The 21,097-nt window shown below is 35.5% G+C and overlaps 1 protein-coding gene across 4 annotated transcripts in view; it reads right to left on the reverse strand.

Moving 5' to 3' along the window:
- Nucleotides 1–8,963: 8,963 nt before the first annotated feature.
- Nucleotides 8,964–21,097, reverse strand: part of LOC148950007 (endoribonuclease Arlr-like) — a 46,210-nt gene continuing 34,076 nt past the window's right edge. For all 4 annotated transcript variants that reach the window (XM_089092065.1, XM_089092063.1, XM_089092064.1 and 1 more), the window contains 4 exons: nt 19,738–19,879; nt 16,197–16,396; nt 13,518–13,744; nt 8,964–9,255 (listed from right to left, as the gene is read on the reverse strand). In XM_089092065.1, the coding sequence (XP_088948191.1) occupies nt 9,025–9,255; nt 13,518–13,744; nt 16,197–16,396; nt 19,738–19,879 (800 nt within the window). In that variant the 3' untranslated portion in view covers nt 8,964–9,024. The remainder of the gene's footprint in view (nt 9,256–13,517; nt 13,745–16,196; nt 16,397–19,737; nt 19,880–21,097) is intronic.

Genomic DNA, 21,097 nt, shown 5'->3' on the forward strand with positions numbered 1-21,097 from the left:
TATCAAGGAAAACTGCATCTGATTTTGTCCCCGTCTTCTCTCCAGTTGGATCAGTTTCCAAGATACGATCCCCGTGAAAAACATATCCACCCCTCATTAACCTCTCGATGAACAGGTGCTGATCGATTTCGGTGATCAGCCTGGATTTTTCCCCGCTAATGCTCACTGTGAGGTTCATTATCGGATGAGGAGATAAAAAACAGCCCATCTAATTAAAATTAAAGTTTTTGCGGAATTTTATCATATTTTTACTTATAATGTGAAGAAAAGTTGGAACGTTCTTCGATAAACTCTATTTTCACATTACAAACCCAATTTTACATCCTCGATCGGTCAACACTTTTTTGGCAGAACTGCATTCATCGAAGGTGCGCCGACGATCGTATAGACTGTCGTAAAACGATCAGATCGATGGAATAGTTTCCTCGGTGAATCTCGACATGGAACAGTAATAATCATAAGGATAGATGCCCTTGACCGTCAACAAATCATATAAATCATTTGGAAATTGTTGCTTGAGAAGGCGGGAAAGTGTTGCAGCCGTCATTGCTTTTCTGCACTTGAATTAATTCAATCAATGATTTAGGGAAAAAACTTTAGGATTTTAATAAACGGATTTTATTCATATACTCAACATTGTTTTCTACAAGTGTCATCATAAATTCCGAAACAAGCAATTCTTTCAACTATTTAGGAAGAATTTTGTTGGAAAAAATGTCTATTACCCATGCGTCATCAACTGTTCCATTTCTTTGAATAGCCGCAATTGCTGGTAGCACATACTTCAGATCGTAGTTAGAATTATGTATAAAAACCGGAAGAAAGAGTTGTGGATTAATTTTTAAATTAAATGAATTGTGAGCCCACCCCGGAAAGTTACTTTTCCCCGTTGAATTGGGGTCAATAAGATGATTTTGATCCTGGACAGTGTCTTTTGGGGCAAGAACACCCTTAAAAACCCAAAAAATTGTCCCCTTTTCTAGTGCCAGTTGCTCCTTATCTGATAATGACATTGGGTAGTTGGTGTGACGCAATCGTGAAATTGCACCGTTCGCTTTTTTTATTAAAGACACCAATAACTTCTCCATGCTACCCTCCTCATCCATAGCTCAAAAAACTCTTCCAGCTGCATTTTATTGCTGGAATCGCGACGGGCATGCGCATAGGAACAAACAACCAGTTTGTGTTCCTTGACTATATTTGGCCTTGATAGGTCTGATACCTCCACCGGTCTTGATTCAAAATCTAAAGATACTTTATCAACCTGTAGAAGGGAATTTTGTAAGTTTTTAAATTGTAAAGTATCTTTGCCTTCTGCCGGCATTTCTATTCTTTGATTGCCATGAATTTTGCAATATCTCATGTGATCCGTGAATGTTAGCTCAGATCTAAATGAGGAAAGGCACATGGGGCAAAAGTGACATTCTCCTTTGTTCTCGCCTTGGGATAAGAGTCGACTTATTGCCGTAACGGGGAAAAAATGACCATAGGAATTTACATCTTTGGGGGGCTCATAAATATCCCAAACCCAATTTTTAACATTATCTACCAACGGTGTCCTAAGTGAATATAAAAACCCTTTTTTATTCGATTTCTCTCTCCCATCTACAAAATCCGTGTCATACTGGAGAACATCCACCCCCAACCCAAGATGTTCGTTTTCTTTTTCAAATATGGTTATTTCATTCAGGGACACCGGATACTTTCCCTCTAAACAGTCAATATTTACCTTAGGGAAATTGTCTCCACCATTACGTACAAGTCTGTCGAGATTTTACATTGTTGACTTATAATTCAATGTTTTATGGGCTGCTGCTAAAAATGCATATTTAAAGCCCTGCAGCCCAGTTTTAAAATTGAAACCTTGAACTTCTCCTGTAGCCGACAAATCTGGATGGCATTTTTTTTTTGTTACCCTGCCCTCCCCTTAAAATAAAGTTTTTTTTTTAATCTACTGAGATTCAGATCCATGTGTTCAATATATAAAATTGTGGACCCACTTCCCCTCACGTTAAACGTGTCAAAAGTTAATATTAATTTGTTGACCTAATTGAAAAAGTTACCCTCAAATGCATTTAGATCAGAATTAAAAGTTTGATTGCCAGTTGAAAAATGAAAATAAAAAATGTCCCCAGATGTCCCCTTTTGTAAATAAACTTTTTGATTTACCGATGCTTTAATCCCCTCCCTGACCCCCACCCCCCCTTTCTGAATCTGAATATCAATAAGTGCTCGAATTCAGTCGATGTAGGTATGAAGAACATTTACAGGGTCTGTTAAAATGACACCCCCGTCAACCAGGTTTTCCTCGGGGGGATTAAAATCTACCCTTTGTGTTTGCAAGTGACCTAGAGCAGATTCCAACAAATAAAATTCACGTAGTTCCGGGGATGTGACACTATTTTGATGTCCTGCACCTATTTGCAGAGGACCTAATTCATTAATAGTAAAGTCATCGTCAAAAATGTCCCCGGAAACAGTAGGTCCAACAATTTGCATAAGGTTGTCCATTTCTTCAGTTGGAAATAGAAAATCCAGGGGGATACTAAATGACATACCTTCACTAACATCATCTGGCGAGAGGGGACAATTACCCATGATATTTTGAAGTCCTGGGCCAGGGAAGGCAGTTGTTTTCGTAGCTTCCCCCTGAAACTAAATTGAATGGATTGAGTTTTTTTCTTTGAGGAAAGTTTTATCACAATTATAGCACACTATTTATTTTGTTTCTTAGTCGGATTTGTATTTATCAAACAATTGTTTTTTTTTCTTCTTAATTGGATTCATATTTATCAAACAAATGCATTATAAATTACAAAATTTTGCTTATATCACACACGCACACACACATCGCAACGTTTGACTAATAGCAATAAAATACGGTAAAAAAATCAACTCAATAATTGTCTTAATAGCTCATTAAAAAAACTGACTCTTTTTTTCCTACAAATCTAGTCATCCATAAAAAATAGCGATCAGACTAGAAGCAGATTCCTTTTCCTACAAATCTATCCGTTTAATGTTTTTTTTTCTTAATTGGATTCGTATTTAACAATCAAATGAATAATGAATTACAAATTTATGCTTATAGATTTATTTATAAAAAAGGTGCAAAATTACTTAAAAATTTTTTTAATAGCACACACACACACACACACACACACACACACGCACACACATGCGCACACACGTTCACACACACACACACACAATCGCACACACATTGCAACGTTTGACTAGTAGCAATAAAATACAGTAAAAAAAATCAACTCAATAATTGTCTTAATAGCTCAATAAGAAAAGTGACTCTTTTTTCCTCCAAATATAGCCATCCATAAAAAATAGAGATCAGACTAGAAGCAGATTCCTTTTCCTACAAATCTATCCGTTTAATGTTTTTTTTTCTTAATTGGATTCGTATTTATCAAACAAATGCATAATAAATTACAAATTTTTTATTATAACATTATTTATAAGACAGGTGCATAATAAATTACAAATTTTGTTAATAGCACACACTCACACACACACACCCACACACACACACACACACGTACACGCTCACACACCCACACTCACACACTCAAACACTATCACACACACACACACACACACACAAATTCGCACACACGCACACGCACACACGTTCACATACACACACACACACACACGCACACACACATGCGCGCACACACACACATAAACACACACGCACATACACACACACACACACACACACACACAAACTTTTACGGTGTTGAAAAAATGGCGAGAAGAAAAGACTAAAAAAAATGGAAAGAAATAGGTTGATATTTCTAAAACCATGTAGAAAGTAAAGGTAAAAATGCTCACATTTCCATATTCCGGCTGGACTTTTGTACCAGATGGTCCTGGTAGCGCGTGTTGGAGGATGGACGGGGTGGTGACATCCGTTTCTTGTATAGATGTGGTGGCGGCTGCGATGTCACTGGCTTGGGGGGTTGGAGCAGTGGGGCTCACCATCATGTGAGCAGCCGCCCATTCTCTTTTCGGTTTTTGACCAGACTGTGTTCGCGTGGCCCTGGATGGCTCAGCTATCTCCATTTGCTGCATTGGAGTAACGTCATTAGCCTTAGCTCTCTTTTGAGGGGGAGAGTAATTGTAGGAATCCTCCTCCTTAAAAAGAAGGCAAAATTTAGTATGGAAAAACAATTCCCATTTTTACAGAAGAAAAAATTTAGTACCCCCCCCCCCCCGTTGCATCAAATCCAATGCAATGATTTAAAATATAGATCTAAAAAATAGTCAGCCATAAATATGCTATAATTAACAGCTAACCAAACACTAAACTTCAGTGTTGCGTTTCGGAATGACCACATTAGTTTTCTTGTCAAAGGGTATACATGTTATATATACCCCCCCCCTTCCTCCCCTTACTTTTCATGCGAAGAAATAGTTTGTTTTTCACCTCACAACAAAGGTGTTAGAATTGATACATTGCTCCCCTCCCCCGCCTTATATTCTTATAAAAGCCTTTTAATCATCAAATACAATTGAAAATAGATTGTCTCGTCTAATTAGGCCAAAATACAATCTCTCTTTCTTCAAAGCGTTTAGAATTACACGTTTCCATTCCTTTGTTTTCTTAATTCAGATAATGCGCATGCCAAATGTTGTTTTGAAATCGCTCCCTCTTGTAAAAAAGGTTAAACACAGGTGGTTTAATTTAGACCGGAAAAAGACAGCACATTTTAAATGCACGATGGGAAAAGGTCATTTTGAACAAAAGAACTATTTCTAATGAATTAAACTTGTAAACAGAGAGGTGGGGGGAAGATGTGGGTTTACAAAGTGGAAAAAAGTGCGTATTTTTACGTTTTTTAGCGACTATAATCATCATATTTTAGAGTTTGTATTGTTGGGGGGGGGGCTATGCCCCCTGAAATTTGAATTTACTTGAGGGGTGGTAAAATTATTTTATTTGGAAATAAATTAAGAAAATTTAGTAAACTGTACTCACATTGTAAATCGATATATCCATAGCTTCAAAGTCAATAATATTTAATGTATTATCCATGGTATGTTAAAACATTATGAAAATTTAATCGTAACGCATGAGTATTTTATACAAAATCTCAAGGACGAATGAAAATCACTCCTTTTTATTTGTTTCCAGTCACCAGTCGAGTTATCGTATATGGAGTAACCTCCACTGTCTCTGATTGGCCCTAAAAAGTGGGGGTTGTCTAAAAAAAACCAGTCTGGTTGAAAACGTGGATTTTAAACAAACTTTTGTGGGGAAACCCCGCTCGTACTGCTCGCTTTCTTTCAATGTGCACGTAAAACTGTATATTCTTGTAGGCGTCAATTTATTCGCGAATGTAGTCGTCAAACCTTTAAGGGAACATAAGGCAAGCAAATAGCATGTAGTTTCAAAACGTGTTTAATCGCGTGTAGAGGTCCCATAGAGTAGCATTGGAAGGAACAGAGCACTATAGAATACCATGGGAGGGAACGTACACTCCTAGAATAGCATAGGAAAGAACATAGCGCTATAGAATAGCATGGGTGGGAACGTAAACTTCTAGAATAGCATAGGAAGGAACATAAACTCCTAAAATAGCATAGGAAGGAACAAAGCGCTATAGAATAGCATAGGAAGGAACATAAACTCCTAGAATAGCATAGGAAGAAACATAGTGTCTCCAAATAGCATTGGAAGCAACATAGCGTCCCCAAATAGCATTGGAATGAACATAGTCCTATAGAATAGCATAGGAAAGAACATAAACTCCTAGAATAGCATAGGAAGAAACATAAAGTAAGCAAATCCATAAGTACATGCTCTGGAAAGGTACCAAGGAACATAAGGCAAGCAAACAGCACAGGAAGAAACATAAACCAAGCAAATCCATAAGTACATGTTCTGGGAATGTTTTCCTATAGCTTCACGCAAATAGCAAGGTAATTCCTATACGTCTGTGCAAATAGCATGGTAATTCCTATACGTCTGTGCAAATAGCATGGTAATTCCTATACGTCTGTGCAAATAGCATGGTAATTCCTATACGTCTGTGCAAATAGCATGGTAATTCCTATACGTCTGTGCAAATTCATTAGATGCATTCTTTTAAAGTTCATAACTTTCAGCCCTCCCTCTGGGAACTTAGGGGGATCTAGTCATCCTAAAAGACATGCTTATAATATTTTCGAACATGCTGAACAAAATGGCTATCTCAAAATTTTGATCGGGTGACTTTGGGAATAAAGTGAGCATGTGAGGGGGCCTAGTTGCCCTCCATTTTTTTGGTCACTTAAAAAGGGCACTAGAACTTTTAATCTCAATTCCAATGAGCCCTCCCACGATATTCTAGGACCACTGGGTCGATACGATCACCCCTGGGAAAAAAGAAAAAGAAATAAAAAACAAATAAACACGCACCCGTGATCTTTCTTCTGGCAAAAAATGCAAAATCCCATATTTTTGTAGATAGGAGCTTGAAACCTGTACAGTAGGGTTCTCTGATACGCGAAATATGATGGTGTGACTTTCATTAAGGTTCTATAACTTTTAGGGGGTTTTTCCCCCCTTTTTTCAAAAATCCACCAAGATTTCTCAGGCGCGTAACTTTTGATGGGTAGGACTAAACTTGTTGAAACTTATATATTTGAGATCAGCATTAAAATCTGATTCTTTTTATGTATCTATTTTTATCAAAATACCGTTTTCTAGAGTTTCGGTTACCATTGAGCCGGGTCGCTCCTGACTTACAGTTCGTTACCACGAACTGTTTGATTCAAATATATATAAAATCCTAAAATAAATAAATGAATAAAATATGAAAGTTTAATGTTAACTATAAAAGCTATGGGACTGAGAATATTTGCCAATTTTCGGAAAAGGGGAGAAACACCTGTAAAGATCAAGCAATCTCAATGAAAATCACAGAATCAAATGAAGCATATCCGAGAACCCAGCTTCTATATACAAAACGTTGAATTTTGCATATTTTGCCAGAAGAAGGATCTCGAATGTGTGTTTATTCTTTTTTTTTCAGGATTGATCATGCTGAACCAGTGTTTCTGGAAGATCGGAAGAGGGTTCATTTGATCGGAAATCGAAAGTTCTAGTGCCTTTTTTAAGTAACCAAAAAGATCGGAGGGCAGCTATCCCCCTCCCACGTCCCTTTTTCCCAAAGGTCGTCCGATCAAAATTTTGAGTTAGACTTTTTGTTCAACATAGTTGAAAGGTCCAGTAACTATGCCTTTTAGGATAACCTGATCTTCCACAGACGGTAACTATCCGACATGATTTGAAAAACTATCAGAAGCTAAAGTATTTTTTAAACGGAAGTATGCTAAGGAGAATTTTTCAGGCGGAATTGTCTGCAAGAAATTTCCCTGGGAGATTTTCAGCGAGGATGGAATTGTCCAGGGTAAATTTGTGGATGGTAGGGAGCAATTTTACGTGGGAGGAACTTTAATTTGGGAAAACTAGTTTTCTCAACTGAAAGTAAGAAGCTACATTGAAACTTGAAACGAACAGAGATTAATCTGTACGTGAGGGGGCTCCCCTTTCCTCAATACCTTGCTTTTTATGCTAAAGTTTGATTTTTTGTCCCAACTCTTTAAGAACGACTCCTTAAGCACAATGACCGTTTAATCAGGGTAATTAGGGTAATAAGCTTCTTTAAAAGTATGAAAATACTTTAATGTTAAGAGCAAGGTATTGAGGACAGAGCACCCTCTTCACGTACAGGATCATTTCTATTCGTTTTAAGGCTCAATGTTGCTCCTTACTTTCAGTTGATTTTTTTACTTAATACCTTATAAAAGCATACTCCTTCCGTGATATTATGAATCTCAGGTAGCCTCTTAGTTATCACTGGGACTGCGATCATGGAGATATAAGTCTAAATCATTTTTCCCCTTTTATTACATGAGATTAAAATTGACATGCAGCGATGTGAAATGTCTACTCTATTCGTTTTCCCCCCTACAGACATGTGTCATTTCTTGTTGTATTCAATGCTTTTTATTTTTCATAGCTATTGCTTAGTTGATTTAAAATGAGGATCGTTCACCATTCAGATCCCGTGGTCTAGATTTTGATAAATGAAGAACCCCCTTCTTCCTTTACTAACCGTCACATCAGGAGTTTGCTGAATATTGTTTGGCAGAACCCTCACTCGACGCCGAGATGGTTCTGCTTCTAGCACAAGCAGAAGAAAGGAAGAATTTAATTATTGAGGCTTTCTTATCTTGGCTCTATACTAAGGCAGGAGTCTGAGAATTGCGAAGTGCTGTGAAAATTGTGGTTTAATCAATTATAACGTGTTAATTTTGCTCCTTCATGTATGTTTATCACGAATTTCCCTTTCTGTAACTAGAGCTAGAGTCCCACATACCACTGCCTTGCACCTTTCTATCTTCCAAGGTACAAAGCTACGAACAGGCTTAGACAGTTCTTGAACTCTCGAGTTCTAGCCAAAAAAGTTTTAATCTTCATTTCCCAATGTTAACCCACGAACACCTGCTACTTTCAATTGCAGGACTCGTTAATAGAACCTCTTTGTGGCTGAATAATTGCACACTCTCCAGAAAAATCCTCTCTTTTCTGCTCTATGCTCGATTGTTTGAAGCCGTAAAACTTCCCATTCCTTAGTGCTTTGCAGTGAAGTCAACCCTTTCGGAGTCGATGTGACTGACGTGTTCGGGTTGCACATTGCTCTACCAACAGGTTGATAAGGCTCATTCAACAAATTCAAACTGGCCGTAGTGGCTAAACCCTTTGCACCTTCCTAAGAATATAAAATTACCTTCTTGGCAAAATATGTCTTTATCAGTAAAGCAAAACTAAAAATAAACAAAATGGAATGTGTTATCCCATTCTTATCGCAATGATGTTGACAACTTACATTTTGATGCTCTTATGACATCTCTTTAGAAACACATCTTGAATTGCATACATAAATAACGTTCAATAAAAAGTGCAAAGTCTTTATTTGACTTTCATTTTCACATCAAAAATAAATATAGAATATTTTAAAAGGTTGGATATGCAGTGCCGACATAGGTTTCACCGTTCTGTTTGAGATCATAGGTCTGTACGCTGAAAAATTGGCCATTGGCAGCAACTGGGCATCTTGAATTGGGTCTTGTGACAAAACAGACGGTGTATAGAGACAGTTCTAATTCAGGACTAGTACCGACAAGAATTGAGCTGATGGCTTTATTGTATCCTTGCCATTGCATTGACATTTCAATCAAAGTATTCTAGAAAACAATTTAGTTCAATTAGAATAGTGTTGGGCCAAAAACAGAAGAGTGGATCTCTTACTTCTATGATTTAAACTGAAATCGGGGATTTGGTACCCTGGCCAGTGCTCTTTGGGATCTAAAAATAGTGTGACAGTTTTCTCATTTCGAGACCCAGAGGCATCTAAAGTCAGAATAACAACTTCGTAATCCCAGCACCCTTGGAAATCCAATAAATTGGATTTCAGTTCTGATAGTTTTTTTTTAAAGGGTTCCGAAGGGGGGGGCAGATTCTTTTTTGGCACTAGTCCTCGGTAAGAGCAATAAGGGATTATTTGTAGCACGCATAAGTTTTAAATCTTATGGCTTTGCATTTCTGGCTCTTTGGAGGGGGGGGGGGTAGGGGATCCAAGATATTACATAAACGAATTTTTGCTACCTATACTCTTCGATGCATATTATTGACTTGTGTTTTTTTTAGAAAACTGATTTTCGCAGGGGATGATCCTATGGATGCCCATCAGATGGACTATCATGTTATCTACATTACATTGCTACACTGCTTTATTCCTGAGCCCCAAAATTAGGAAGTTACTGTCCAGACTTCAGATCCATAGAGGCCCTACCCGGTACCAAAAACCATGGCTTTATTCTTTCGATGATGATTCAGAAAGTGATTAAGCTTTTTATTCCACTGCAGTAATACGGAAATACGGAATACGGAAAGGGGCAAGTTGTACATCAAAAACTTACACGAGAGCAAGAAAAGATGAAAAAAAAATACTTTGGGGTTTTTCTCAATACTAAAAATATGTTTGTTTGAAAGTTAAGACAGAGGCTATTTTGCAATTAAAATCTCCAAATTCTAACAATTTTCATATCTGACCAAAAGAGGTATAACAATTTTGGAAAGTATTAGAATCCTTAGATTATCTACGAACCAAATACTACATAGGAAAGTAAACTGGATCCATCGATCAAGCACATAACTGTCTTGAGGATTGTTATAAATATCACTTCGAGAAAAATCATCACCTAACTCGTTTTCAATTACGACAGCCGTAGTGGAAAATTCCATTGGTTATACTCAGAGATGCGTAGGAAAATGCGACACCAGACCTCCTTCATTAATTCACAGGAAAAGGAAATATCAACCACAATAGGGAAACAAAAAACATTTCAATACTTGAATAACTTAATATAACAGAAGAATAAAAAAGACTAATCTTTGTCAAATCACTGGAATAAAAAAAAAGCAGAAAATACTCGCATATATTGCAATTGCACACTCGTAAATTCTCATCAGTGAACACAAGCTCAGATCATGAATAAACCAAAATATCATAGAGCAAAAATATCGACATTTTTTAGCCTGACCTTCCCCATGAAGAGCCAGGAGCGTTCTTCATGTATAATCACATATGCAAAAGGATATATAATCAGTATACTGATTATAATATACCGATCTACATGTGAAAGTGCTCGTAGTTTTGAGTTTGACTCACAATGTATGGTTTTTAGTTAGGGTTTTGTAATGGTTTGATAAACTAGCAGATATCTAATGTATATTAGAATTTGAAACTTAATATGCAAAATAATTTAGTATTTAACCTAAGAACTTCCATGTGTCATTAATTAAAACTCATTTCTACCAGTATTAATCTTTAATTCTAAAAAGATCTCCTAAGTGAGGACAATAAACTTGATCGCTTAATTTTTAGCGTTTGGTTTGGTATCCACGTTCAGTTTTTTGTCTTATCCTTTACATAATAATAATAATAATAATAATAATAATAATAATAATAATAGTAATAATAATAATAAAAATAATACTAATAATAAGAAATTTATTATAAGCCAAAAAAATAGCCATACAGCACAGTCTTCTTAAATACACTCCACGAGAAAAATAACATAAATATCTACCTTCTCCCCCCACCCAACCCAAAAAAACTGTATAACATATATATAACATATATATATAATATAACACAATATCTAACACCTATTAGTGTACTTTTTTCAAATGACCTTAAAGATTCAGAGGATTTCTATATTTGGTAGTAGGCCTAAATTGATACACAAAATACACACCGTAAAGTGTGGCAATTCAATATTTAGTAAGCCAAGTACTGAAAACAGGAATTCAAATCAATCAAATAAATAAAACTGACATGAGTAGTACCACCTTTCAAACAGTTCGTGATAACGATCTGTAAGTAAGGAGTAACCCAGGTCAATAGGGAAACACCCCCTAAAACTAATATATTCTTAATGAAAATCAAACCCTCAGATTCAGTGTAACAGAAAACTCTATTGTAGAGGTTTCAAGCTCCTATCTGCAAAAATGTGGAATTTTGCATGTTTTGCCAGAAGATGTGTATTTTTGTATTTTTGTATGTGTATTTTTTTTTCCAGGGGTGATCGTATCGATCCAGTAGTCCTAGAATATCCTGAGACAGCTCATTTGAACGGAAATTACAAGTTCTAGTGCCCTTTTTAAGAAACCAAAAAAGTTGAAGGGCAACTTGGCCCCTTCCCACGCTCATTTTTTTTCCCAAAGTCACCCAATCAAAATTTTGAGATAGCCATTTTGTTCGTTATAGTCGAAAACCTAATAAATATGTATTTGAGGATACTTAACCCCTCAAAGTTCGCGGGGGAAGGGCTGCAAGTTATGAACTTTGCCCATTGTTTACATATAGTATTGGTAATTGGGAAGTATACAGATGTTTTAAAGAGGGATTTTTTCTGGTGGGAGGGGGGTTGGAGGAGGGGGTTACACGGGAGGAACTTTCTATGGAGGATGTATTCTTGGGGGAAGGGAAATTTCTATGAAGGGGATGCCAGATTTCCCAGCATTATTTAAAAAACGATCCGAAATTAAATAAGAAAAACAAGTTTTTTCAACTGAAAGTAAGGACCAACGTTAAAACTTACAACGACAGAAATTATTACGTATATGAAGGGCTTTGCCCCCTATTCAATACCTGGCTCTTTACGCTAAAGTTTTCTTAGTACTTTCAAAAGAGCTATCTATTCTAATTGACGGGCTTTGTGATTCAGGGTTTGTGATTCGAACAAAATTTGAATTTTCAGCGTAAAGTGCGAGGTATAGACTAGGGGGTGAACCCCCCTTATATACGTAATAACATATACGTAATAAAAAAAAAAACAATAAAAAAACAAGCGATACGGCTCAATAGTAATCGAAACTTTAAAAAACGGAATTTTTATGTCAATAAACATATATCAAAAGAATGGGCTTATAGTGCTGATGCAGCATTATAATTAAAAAAACTTCTCATTGTTCCAATTAAACGAAGATAGTGTTTCAGAAGCTGTTCTTAAAGAATTGGGAGAAAATTCGTAAGTTACACAAATTTATTACTAATAAAAACGTTCGTAAACAAAATTAGAAGTTCTAGTTCTAAAATTAAAAGTTTTATAAGACATTCGTACTCAAATTCCTACAATTAAAATTTTGGGAAAGCCATTTAGCAAAAAAAAAAGTAAAACTAATATGCAAATTTTGTTTTAATTATTCATATACGGTTAGCTAATTTCAAAACCTGCATTAGTTCAAAAACGTTCAGAAATTAAATAGAAAAAAACATTCTTTTGAAAAATTTCGTCGATGTACAGAGATTTTTATTCAAAATTTCAACATGGAGATGTGATTTGGCAAGTGTAAAAGCCACCAAATTTTGGTATATTGATGTTTTTAGCACAATTATTTCCTCATTTCAAGGTAAAATTAGGATTGTAGAGACAGGGAAATTCAAGGAGGATTCAAAAACTTCGATATATCAAAGAATTTGATATATTGAGGTTCGTTATTTTGAGCTTCCCCTTATTTTGAGGTTCGTTATTTTGAGCTTCAGGAATAATAACTCTACCTTCCTTTCTTTTTGATCCAATAGCCTTTTTGAATTTGTAATTGGGCATAGGCTTAATAATAAGATGAATAATAAATTTTAAGTAATGTTATACTACTTTCTTAGCGCTTTCTATCTTTATTAGCGCTGTTCACCTTGTTCACGCTATTGCCCAGAAATAAAGAATCCTTATTATCGGTATTAGCCAGTTTAAGATAAGCCACTAAGAAGTCTCAGAATTTATAATTTATACTTACGTAACTAAACTTAATTATAAATAAACTTCATTATGGTTATTTGTAAAGATTATACTTAGGAAGTATTTTATTAAAATCAATTTATGCTCATTTCTAAAAATCAAAATTTCAAATTTTTTTTAGGTACATAAAGACAGATACTTACCCCATTCAAATTTGCTGTCTTAATATATCCCAGATAATTCATTTCTTCTATTCTTTCCTCTTCCCAGAATCGTGCCCAGTTGTGGAAACCAGAAATTCCATCCTTAATTTCACCAACGAGAACGTGCTCAAAACCACTTGATCCAAGAGGGCCGCCACCTCTTGTATAAAGCCCAAACCAAATCGTATCAAAATAAGATCTATAGCTAGCCAAGTCGGCAAAATATCCTAAAAAAAAATGCGATAATTAATATATTTTAATTCTATAAGGTAGATATTTACCGAGTGATAAATTTACACTGTTCGATTAAACATTTTTATGTTTATTAACTGACTCCTAAAACTGAATTGCATCAAACATTGTTTCCTAAAACAGGTGAATTATTGTGGATGGGAATTCAACTGTACGACACCGCCACTTCCGTATTAAATTCTGGTGTGGTTAGAACTGAAACAAGTGATTTCCCATAGAGTACAAATACTGGAACTCAGACTGGAATAATATTTGCTCAGTTTAAATGTCTCAACTTTGAACTCGATTTTACAATCATAGTATATTTAAAAATAATCTTATATTTATAAAAGGTTAATATTATTTTTTTTTCTTAGGGACAGTGGGACTGATTCTTGAAGAAACAAAATATTCTTTGCAGCACCAATGTTTACGGTATTCAGAAACAAGTGGGCAAGAAAACTTTCTTGCACAGATATGAACCTGGTAGAAATGTTTGTCCTGAATGTTTAAAGAAAAGTCACCTATTTCTGAATGTGAACCACGTATGAGAAATAAAAGTATTCCGAGGACCAGAAGGCAGGGATTACTGAAGACCAATTAAAATTGTTAAAAGGTCATGTCAAGTGGCTCCCAGAAATAGATTCCCACTCTTGTACATCCAACTCAACAAGGAAGTACTTGTTTGAAGATCACTGTCAGCAAATGATTTACAATTTTTCCACATAAACATGCTAGGCTTCAAATTAGTGCTAGTCAGCAGAACATATTACAGAAAAATCTTGGTCCTTGAACTTAACCTTACACCAGCCAATAAAAGCGAGTGCTATGTATACTTCGTTTGAATAACTAGTATCAGCACGGATATGACTCCGACTTGTATCAGCTGAAGATTAATGGGTCGAAAACACGAAAGTAAAGGGATGAAAAAAGATGTATAAAAGTAGGGCTTTCCTTCGAAGAAACCCATTACCTCGATTTTGTGCTTTTGATGGATGCCTTGCCTAGAAGCTACAAGACACAGATACCATTCTCTAAGGAAAAATTCAAAGATCTCATGGATCTTACCCAGATTCTAGTAGCCTCAAGAGTCTATCACAATTTTTACAGACTTCTACTTCATGCCGGCAACATTCAAGACGTCCTTCATGAATCTAACATCGAGGAAAATGATGAAAACTACGAATAATAACTTTTTTTTCTTTACCTTTCTTACATATCTGAAGTATCTTTTAAGTACTGTATGTGAGTTTAGGGACAAATATGACACTTCGTGAAGGTACACCCTTTGATACTGGAAGGCTCTGCAAAAAACAAAAAAAAAAAAAAAAAAAAAAAAACAACAACAACTTATAAATAGTTTTAAGCCAATCGGCGATCTCATAGTTTTTGTGCGGTAAAATTTTGGTGGTACTGTTTGGAGCAAGATAGTTCTTTTTCGCCCTAAAATAGCAGCAAACACCAATTGCGGTTGCACATTCTGTTTTGCAACTTCAAACGTACCCTAGAATCTTAAATTCTGTTCCAAAATGCTTAGAAGAATTACACTCAGGTAGACACAGCATTCCCTCAATTTAAAAAAAGCTAGACAATCCAATTTTTTTTTCAAACAAATAATTTAAGAATTTAAAGTCTCTGTAGTTAATTCCTCCATTGGCTCTCTTACGCTTCACCAATGGCACTAATAGATGCTACCGTAATTTTTTTTTTTTTTTTTTTTTTTTTTTTTTTTGTCGTTGTGAGATGAGTTCTGAGAAAAATTCTAGATGGAAATCTTCTAACTGCTTATGTTTTATTTTTGTGGTACATATGGTTATACGGATGTATTAAAAGTATATGGTGGTTGTCACTTTTTATATTTTCTCTCTCTCAAAGCTATAAAAGAGTTTACTGAGTCCCGTTTCAGGCATCATGTTTGAAAGGTATTTCAAGCTGGTCCGGCAAAATTGTTTTCAGGTTCTTTGTGTTCATCCCAGTGAAACTTCAAATCGCTCTCATCTAGGCCTAAGGGCTACAAGCGTGTTGGAAACGGGTTCTTCAAATTAGAACGCACCAGAATAGCATGGTTAAACACAGGTTCTGAAACACCCGAACATAGGTATTCAAAATGATAATCTGATTTTGTTTCCTTTCAGAACAATTTGTGGTCACACAGAGATGATCAGAAGTTATTAAAACACAAAGTTAAACTTATTACGGTTTATGGAGATACGCTGTTTTGCTTGAGACATGCAGTCTCAGGGTTTACTAATTTTAATAGAAGATCCATACTTCAATATTGGACCCGGTACTTATATTACTAGCACAACTAAAAGGTTTTCAAGGAAGATTCACTGGCTGGTTTTATTATTAAAATAAAACAGAGCCAAGCCTTGTTTTTTTTTTTTTTTTTCAATAAGCCCCTATACTCAAAAGTTTAGCAGAAATCTTCAAGGAAAATAACAGTACCTTTGTTAATCAGGAAGTTAGCAGCAGTCTGCCCGACCTCTGAGGCTAGAATGGCATCAATGAGGGTTGTTTCTTCAATTCTTTCTTCTTCTGTAACGTCTTCTGGCACGGTTACGTCATAAACATAGTTATCCCAAGTTGATCTGAACATGGAGTAGGTTCCACTGTTCAGAAGATCTTCTGGTACAGACGTGAAAAGACTGAAAAAAAAGTTTTTGGATAATTCTTCCCAGACCTTAGAGGTAGATATATAATAATTTCGAATTAAGACAAATTGCATCCATGTGAATAGAATTTTTATCAAAATATTGATTTATTTTTTAAAATTGTGTTTTGTTAATTACAAAAGCATGTAGATGTAGCAAATTCCGTTGAATGAGCCCTTTAATAGCTCTCTATGATGTTGCAGTGCCCCGCTAGCTGCAGAGAAGGAAACACGAATAAAAGGTGCTTCCCATGCAAAAGAAAGTGTTTTCCTTGTTGTTCGAGCCAAGAGATTTTCCTTGTTGATCAAGTCAAAGATACCTTCCTGTAAATTTCTTGTATAGGTTTTTCAGCCAAGGCTATAACAATGGTGTAATTTTTGTTTCGATCTGATTCCATTTTTAGAGGTTTCAGGCTATTTTTGTTAACTATTGACAGTTTCGTTTTTTACTAGGTTGTCACTACGGCTGCAAACACGATTACGGCAGAAGAATTATAAAAATTTTACTCTAGCTATCAATTAATTTAAAATTAATGACGTAGCACGGAGAACTTAAATAGAAAATAAATTAATTAGCTGAAAAGGAATCCATACATCCATCCTATTGACGCTTCTGCAGGAGACAAGTGGAAGCTTCAAGTGTCCAAGTTGTATTTAATCTCTGCTAGGTAAAATTTAAGGGGATTAATTATCAAACAGTTCGTGGTAACGAACTGTAAGTAAGGAGCGACCCGACTCAATAGTAATCGAAACTCTAAAAAACGGGATTTTGATACCAATAGATACATCAATAGAATCAGATTGTTATGCTGATTTCAAATATGACCAAAAAATTGTAGGGCAACTTGGCCCCCTCCCACGCTCATTTTTTTCCCAAAGTAGCCCAATCAAAATTTTGAGATAGGCATTTTGTTCAGGATAGTCGAAAATCTAATAAATATGTCTTTGAGGATGACTTAATCCCCAAAAGCCCCCGGGGGGAGGGCTGAAAGTTATGAACTTTACCCAATCTTTACATATAGTATTGCTTATTGGGAAGTATACAGACATTTTCACGGGGGATTTTTTCTGGTAGTGGGGGGGGGGGAGTGTCTGGAGTTAAGTGGGAGGATCTTTCCACGGAGGAATTTTTCATGGGGAAGGGATATTGCTGTGAAGGGGGAGCCGGATTTCCCAGTATTATTTAAAAAAAAACGATCATAAATTAAATAAAAAAAACAAGTTTTCAACTGAAAAACTTTTCAACTGCAAACTTTTGGACATCAAAACTTAAAACAAACAGAAACTATTACGTATATGATTGAGTTCGCCCCCTAGTTAATACCTCGCTCTTTAAGCTAAAGTTTTTTTTAGTACTTTCATAAGAGCTATTTTTTCTAATTAACAGCCTTTGTGATTAAAGGGTCATTCTTAAAGAATTGGAAAAACATTCATTTGAACGGATATTAAAAGTTCTAGTGCCTTTTTTAAGTGAACAAAAATTGGAGGGCAACTTGACCCCCTCCAAAGCTCATTTTTTTTTCCAAAGTAGCCCAATCAAAATTTATAGATAGCCATTTCGTTCAGCATAGTCGAAAATCTAATAAATATGTCTTTGAGGATGACTTAATCCCCCAGTACACAGATATGTATAGGAAGTATACAGACGTTTTCAGGGGGGATTTTTTCTGGTAGTGGGGGGGGGGGGTCGGGGTTTAAGTGGGAAGATTTTACCACGGAGGAAGTTTTCATGGGGGAAGGGACATTGCTGTGAAGGGGGCGCCGGATTTCCCTGCATTATTTATGAAAAACGATCAGAAATTATATAAAAAAACGAGTTTTCAACTGAAAAATAGTCGAAAATCTAATAAATATGTCTTTGAGGATGACTTAATCCCCCACAGTTCCCAAGGGAAGGGCTGGAAGTTATGAACTTTGCCCATTGTTAACATATAGTATTGGTTAATCGTTAATAGGAAGTATAAAGACGTTTCAGGAGGGATTTTTTTCTGACAGGGTGGTGTCGGAGAAGGGGGTTACGAGGGAGGATCCTTCCATGGAGGATGTTTCCTTGGGGGAAGGGACATTTCTATGAAGGTGGCACCGGATTTCCCATTATTATTTAGAAACGATCAGAAATTAAATAAAAAAACTAGTTATTTTAACTGAAAGTGAAGGGCAACATTAAAACTTAAAACAAACAGAAATTTTTACGCATACGAGGTGGGTCACCTCCTAGTCAATACCTTGCCCATTTCGCTGAAGTTTTTTTTAGTACTTTCAAAAAAGTTATCTATTCTAATTAACCAGCCTTTGTGATTCAGGCGCTTGCTATTCGAACAAAACTCGAACTTTAGCATAAAGAGCAAGGTATCGAATAGGGGGAAAACTCCCTAGTATACGTAATACAACATACAAATATAACAGTTCGTTAAGTAAGTTAATTCGTAAGTTACGTCAGAACAAAATTTCGAGAAAGCCATATAGCCAAAAAAGTAAAATTAATATGCCAATTTTGTTTTAATTATTCATTTACGGTGAGCCAAAATCAAAGCTGCACTAATTAAAAAACGTTCAGAAATTAAATAAGAAAAACAAGTTTTTTTAACTGAAAGTAAGGAGCGAGATTAAAACTTAAAACGAACAGAAATTATTCCGTATATGAAAGGGGCTGTCTCTTCCTCAATACCTCACTCTTTACGCTAAAGTTTGAATCTGTCACACAGCTTTATTTTTTAAAACAATAAAAAACTTTAGCGTAAAGAGCGAGGCGTTGAGGAGGGGACAGCTCCTTTCATATACGGATTAATTTCTGTTCGTTTTAAGTTTTAAAGTCGCTCCTTACTTTCAATTAAAAAAACTTGTGTTTTTTATTTAATCCTATGAAAAGGTGACTGAAAAAATAGTGTATGTTAAGAACACTAAGTCACTTAAATTAGGAAAATCTCAGCAATAAAATTTGATGTTAGATAATGAGAAGATCGATCAGATAGGGCGCCTTGCTTATTTAAGTGACATTTTTTAGTAGGTATGGAGGATAGGTGGATGAATTTGGAAGATTAGAACGAAAGCCTTCAATCCGACACTAGGATAGTGGACAGTGGAGGCCGTGGTTATGAAAAGTGGGTTGGGCCCACTCTTAAAAAAGGCCTTTCCCGTGAAACTGGCCAAACTAGAAGGTGCAGTAAAGCGGAGTTAATGTGGGTTTTGAATCCTACATATGCTACTTTCAATCTAGCAAATATTCTTCTATCAAAAGTTCCTTGCTAGTTAGCAATAAAGTATCATACAAAAGCAGAAATAATAGCGCAAATATGGACAGGAAGAATATACAACTCTATCAAAAGCAATACTTACGGTTCAGGCGCTCTATCAGTATAGCTCCCTTGAGATGTAGATCCTTGCAAGTTAAGAACAGCAGATGCAGCAGAATTAGCTTCATCCAAGACAAATAGCTGTTCGGAAAGATCCCTGAGCTCTGTGTCAGTTACGGAACCACCTTTAAAAGATCAAGATAAATGGACTTTGCAATTATATATTTTACAAAGGAATGAGTATTTTTTTTTTTTTAATTATACTGATGTTTATAAACGGTCAAAAGTTCTAAGGTCAAAAATTCTATTTCGTTCATTGTGCTAATAAACTGGGTTGCTTTAATGTTAAAAATATTTAAAAGTATTGAGTTTAAAATTTAATTGCCCTTACGATGTATAGTTACGCTCTTAAAACTGTTATATCGCCAAAGAAAACTTTTTTAGTGCCACCCTTTCATCTTCTTTACATACGATGTTGTGACTATTATTTGAACGAGATTCATGATGTTTATGGTAATACAACAAGCTATGTCAAAATTCAAAGGTATATTGATCTCAGCCTGCTTAAGACTTAAGGCTGATTTTTTTACGAAGGGGGCTTGGGCTAAATACTTGGTGGGTGCTTATTATTGTAAAGGGACAAAAGAGTTCTTAAAATAGATCCATATAAATATAAAAATATTGATCAGAAGATCAACATAAATAAATCAAGCTAAGAAAAAAGGACAGTCTATATACGTACTATAGATTAATAGAAAAGTCTATCTTTTGATAGTGTAAAATCTAAAATATGAATCGCTTGATTTTTATTGTCTATTGATCACGATTTTTTACCTCCGTAATGAGGCAATTTATGATCCCTAACGCTGGAACTATAAATTCAGATTTAAGAGCCTATTACTATTGTTTCAAAATTATAAAGCATTGGTTTAATTGTCACTGTTAACCGATTTCCTGCTGTTATTTCGATTCAATTTCTATTACACAAGCTAAAAAAAGAATAATGACACTTTATGTTTAATAGAACTTAGAAAAAGTATAGAAGCAAAATTTTATTTTGGAGGACTTGGAGGACTTTGTCAAGGAAATGGGCACAAATTAGAAGAAAAACATAATGAGTTTGTGCATGAATTTATGCTTAAGTCCTACTAATATTGTTCGAAAATCTTAAAGCGTCGATTGGACCGCCAAGTTTCCGCCTTCTTCATAATGTTAGTTCAGTTCAAAAATATATTACATTGGCTAAAAACTTACAGCATTCTTATTAACTAATAAAACTGAAAAAAATATGCAAGAACAAGTTTATTTGGGAGGGCTCTAGAACATTGGTAAGGGGAGGGGCGCGAACTGTAAGAAAATGGCCTGGTCTTTACTATAGATATACATATGAAAATCTATCAATA

This window comes from Artemia sp. Qi Xiang Cuo, chromosome 7, assembly GCF_049724085.1.
Source record: "Artemia sp. Qi Xiang Cuo chromosome 7, ASM4972408v1, whole genome shotgun sequence".
Classification (NCBI taxonomy): domain Eukaryota; kingdom Metazoa; phylum Arthropoda; class Branchiopoda; order Anostraca; family Artemiidae; genus Artemia; species Artemia sp. Qi Xiang Cuo.